The 4199-nt window shown below is 39.7% G+C and overlaps 1 protein-coding gene across 1 annotated transcript; it reads left to right on the top strand.

Annotated features, from left to right (window-relative positions):
- The first annotated feature begins 521 nt into the window (after positions 1-521).
- Positions 522-2671, top strand: nupr1b (nuclear protein 1b). The gene is made up of 3 exons (XM_031297160.2): positions 522-747; positions 839-974; positions 2139-2671. Exons 1-2 carry the CDS (start codon positions 651-653, stop codon positions 964-966), a joined length of 225 nt encoding a protein of 74 aa, XP_031153020.1. The 5' UTR covers positions 522-650; the 3' UTR covers positions 967-974; positions 2139-2671.
- The last annotated feature ends 1528 nt before the right edge of the window (positions 2672-4199 follow it).

Genomic DNA, 4199 nt, shown 5'->3' with positions numbered 1-4199 from the left:
ACATTCAAAAACACAACAACCTCTGCAGAGTCCGAGTTTAATACTATCTAATAAAAAACAGGGAGGAGAAAAGATCAACCTGCTGACTGAAAACATCCTGAAAACATCCTGCTGCTGCCACGGCAACCCTATCTTAGTGTGTGTGTGTGCACTGTCATCTCATCACACTGCTCTGACCTGTGTGTGTGTGTGTGTGTGTGTGTGTGTGCGTGAGTTTGTGTGTGTGTGTGTGTGTGTGTGTGTGTGTGTGTGTCTGTGCTGTTATCTCATCACACCGCTCTGACCTTTGTGTGTGTGTGTGTGTGTGTGTGTGTGTGTGTGTGTCTCTCTCTCTGTCTGTCTGTCTGTCTGTGTGTGTTTGTGTGTGTGTGTGTGTGTGTGTGTGTGTGTGTGTGTGTTTGTTTGTGTGTGTGTGTGTGTGTTTGTGTGTGTGTGTGTGTGTGTGTGTGTGTGTGTGTGTGTGTGTCTGGAGGAGGAGCTCCGTGTCTCCGTTATAAAAACAGCGGGACATCTCTGCAGCGACAGCTTGTTTTTCTGCCCGAAGAGAAGAGAAGCTTCCAGTTCGGAGACTTTTTTGACTTTTGTTGTTGTTGTCGTTTCTGAAGTGTGACAAACTTTCTTTCTCGGAGCAAAATCTCAGAGAAACAAACATGAGTCACGTCGACGTGAAGAACCTGAAGCCTTCCAACTTTGAAGGCGAATACTACGACAAATATGAATATTATAACTTAACCGATAAATACACAGGTAAGATATGGCGTTACTCTTTTTCTTTTTCTTAAATTCTGGCTACGTTTGAAGCCGCAAAATCTTGACTGAAAGGAACTTTTCTTCACAGAAGGCTCAGCCCGTAAAGGCAGGACGAAAAAGGAGGCCAGCGACAACACCAACAGACACAGCCCCTCCGGACACGAGCGCAAGATTGTGGAGAAGCTCCAAAACACGGAGAAGAAAGCCAAGGAGTGAATGCTGAGGTGAGACCGATTTTATGTACCGAAAAGAGCGCTACATCTGTGTTTATGTCTCGTTAACTATACGAATTTAGGCGTGGGTGTGATATGTGAGGTCGGTGAAGTTGTTGAGTCATTTCATGTGCTCTGTACTTTAACAGAATCAGTCAAGAGTTTAAATTGACAAATCTCTGAATGACATCTGGCACACGGAACGCGACTGTGACTTTTTTTTTTTTTTTTTTTTTAATGCTCTCATTAGTGTTATTTCTTTTTGTTCATGTCTTTATAATCCTGCGCCGAATTAGAGAGTCCCTGCTATTGTTCTGACTGGTTAAGTCTCTGAATCATTGTATGTGCGTCATACTTTCACAACTCAGAAACGTAAAACTGGCACATTTCTTAATGAGGTTTGGCATATGCAATTTTAAAACCTAGGTAGAAAGTTTAGAAAAACTCAGTGTTGATGATTCTTAATTTTGACAAACACAGTCCCAAATTGAACTTTCCCTTTTAAGAATCTCTTCCTTTAACTGCCCATCCTCCACAGTTCACAAGTGGACGTTGCTGCCAACCAAAAGCCAACCTACACTGGGAGAAGTGTTTACTTTTTGTACATCTATGTAACCCTACGCCGAATTTGAGAGGGACTATTTCACTTGTTTTTGATAAAGTTGGTGAATCATTTTATATGCTATGTGATTTCAGAAAGTTGAACAAACCTTAAATTGGCAATTTTCCAAATTACATTTGGCATGTGGAACTTTTGACGTTCCAATTTAAGTGTGTGTGTGTGTGTGTGTGTGTGTGTGTGTGTGTGTGTGTGTGTGTGTGTGTGTGTATAAACTCTTTGTTTACCATGCGCCAAATTTCAGAGCGACTATTTGATTCATCATCAGTGAAGATGCTGACTCATGTTATGTGCTCTGTGCCTTCATGAGTCACTTTAAATTAACCAGTTTCTGAATGACATTTGGAACATGGAACTTTTTAAGTCTGTAAAATGTTCTTTGTTTTTTTTATTTAAATATGATAACCTATTTCCTGCCACCACTAGGGGGCACTAATACAGAACCCTAACCCATATCCTGGTATGATTTGGAGGACTGGAAGTTTTTACCAGAACCACTGTCTCCGGTTCAGTAAAGTATCTTTTTTACTGAACCCAGATGTTGTTTTGTAACCCAGGGCGACTCGGACGGCTCATCCCGGATACCGACCCTGGCCTCCACGGCGACAGAACGAGACGTACAGACGGTGGGAGCATCCGGTTTGACCTGCAGGGCGCCACCTGGAGGCTGCAGATCCAGATGTTCCAGATGAGGAGGAGCTCTTCATCGTGGCGACTCCTCCGGCTGGCCCGCAGGTTGTTGTGAAGAACTCGCCCGCGGCGGCGTGCCCCTTGCGGACTGTGGCGGCGTGCACACACAGCGATTCTGCTGATGGTGACAGTTTTTGAATGGATTTTTCTTCCTATATTACGTGTTGTTTTTTAAAATAAACGTAAAGCACTTCGAAAATTTGTTTATGAAAAGCGCTTTATAAATGAAGGTATAACTCTGCCTCTGATTGGCTTACCCTGGCATTCTATAACCAATCCTACTTCCCGTGCCTAAAACCTAACCAATCCAACCAACGAAGGCAACGAGTGCTAGCCAATCAGACGCAGAGTACATTCACATTTTCAAGTGTTTTTACTATTAAAACCAGTTCTTAAATGACTCGACTCTGTTGTATTAATTTCACCTTTGAATTAAATACTGTGATGAATATAAGTAAATTTCCAAAGATATTAAATCACAATACTCTTATGTTGTATTGTATTGTATACTCTTATAACTTCAACTCAACTTTATTTATAAAGATAAACATGCATAAAAAAATAGAATAAACAATAAATGCAATTTTTCAAGACTAAAATAACAAATAAAAGTTAATGAAATAAACTAAACACTAGGGATGAAAATAATAAATGATTATCCCTCCTGTTGTCCTCGGGTCAAATTTGACTCATTTTCAAAAAAGAATTATATCAGAAATTTGGGTTTCTTTCAACCATATTTTAAAAGAAAATAACGTGGATGGGTCCATATGACGCTCTTCACATGTCAAATAAATGATCAGTTCATTACTTTCATTCAATATTATAGCATGTGAAGAAAAATTGGTAATAGATAATAAACGTAGGGGAAAAAAAATGTCAAAAGTGACAAAAACATGGGAAAAGCTTATATAAAACGTCAAAGTGTTGAAAAATATTGACAGAAACTCTTAAAAAAGTGACAAAAATGTAGAAAAAGATGACCAAATGTTGGAATTTTTTCTTTTACATTTTGACCCAGAAAAACCAATAGTTGCATGGTCGACGGGGGAGACAACACAAGGGTTAATACTACTGTGAGAGAGTGACAGTGGGCTCCCTACCTCTGCACCGCCCCCCCACCCCCTCCCCATGCAGCTGCAGGATGTGATTGTTTCTACCAGCAGGGGGCAGCGACTCTCAGTCCTCCAGACTCTAAATATGAGAGAGAGAGAAGGAGAACTTCTACTGTATATCATTATCCATGATTTGTAATACAATCACAGTTAACAGATTCAGTAACTTTACATTTTTTACTGTCAGAACTGCAGTTTTTAAAAAGTGATGCAACAGTGATGAGTTGTATAAGCAGCAGTGGAAGAAGTATTCTTAACATGTTTTTATTTTTTTTTGTAATTAGTATGTTTGCAACAAATATGAAAGCTTAATTTCAAGACAGAGTACCAACGTTTCCACCACCAAACTCCCCTCATATTTCTGCTGTTTCTGGCTCTCTTTCTCCTTCTCCCTTTCTCCCTCTCTCTCTCTCTCTCTCTCTCTCTCTCTCTCTTGTGTGTTTAATGGTCTAATCATCTCAGCTGGACTTGTAGGCTATTATATTGTTGGCTAGTTTACTTAAGAATAAAACATCAGATTTTATAAACTACATGTGTTTTGTGTGCAGGAATCTTAATGTGTAAAGTAACTAACTAAAGCTGTAACAGATGAATGTAGTGGAGTAAATAAAGTAACTAGTAACTAAAGCTGTAACAGATGAATGTAGTGGAGTAAAAAGTCCAATATTTCTCTCTGAAATGTAGCGGAGTAGAAGTAGAAAGTGGCACGAAAAGAAAAGACTCAAGTAAAGTACAAGTACGTCAAGATCTGGACTACTTATCCCACGGACTAAAGAAAACATCTTTTGTGTCCTGACCTCTTAAAATACAACA

This window comes from Sander lucioperca, chromosome 2, assembly GCF_008315115.2.
Source record: "Sander lucioperca isolate FBNREF2018 chromosome 2, SLUC_FBN_1.2, whole genome shotgun sequence".
In the NCBI taxonomy this organism is placed as follows: domain Eukaryota; kingdom Metazoa; phylum Chordata; class Actinopteri; order Perciformes; family Percidae; genus Sander; species Sander lucioperca.
Note: the sequence above shows the minus strand (reverse complement) of the source record. Positions and strands in the feature narration are given on the sequence as shown.

Coding starts and splice junctions, on each gene's coding strand:
- nupr1b (XM_031297160.2), top strand. CDS start 651: ATGAGTCACGTCGACGTGAAGAACCTGAAGCCTTCCAACTTTGAAGGC. Junction 748..838: donor CTTAACCGATAAATACACAG/GTAAGATATGGC, acceptor TTTTCTTCACAG/AAGGCTCAGCCCGTAAAGGC.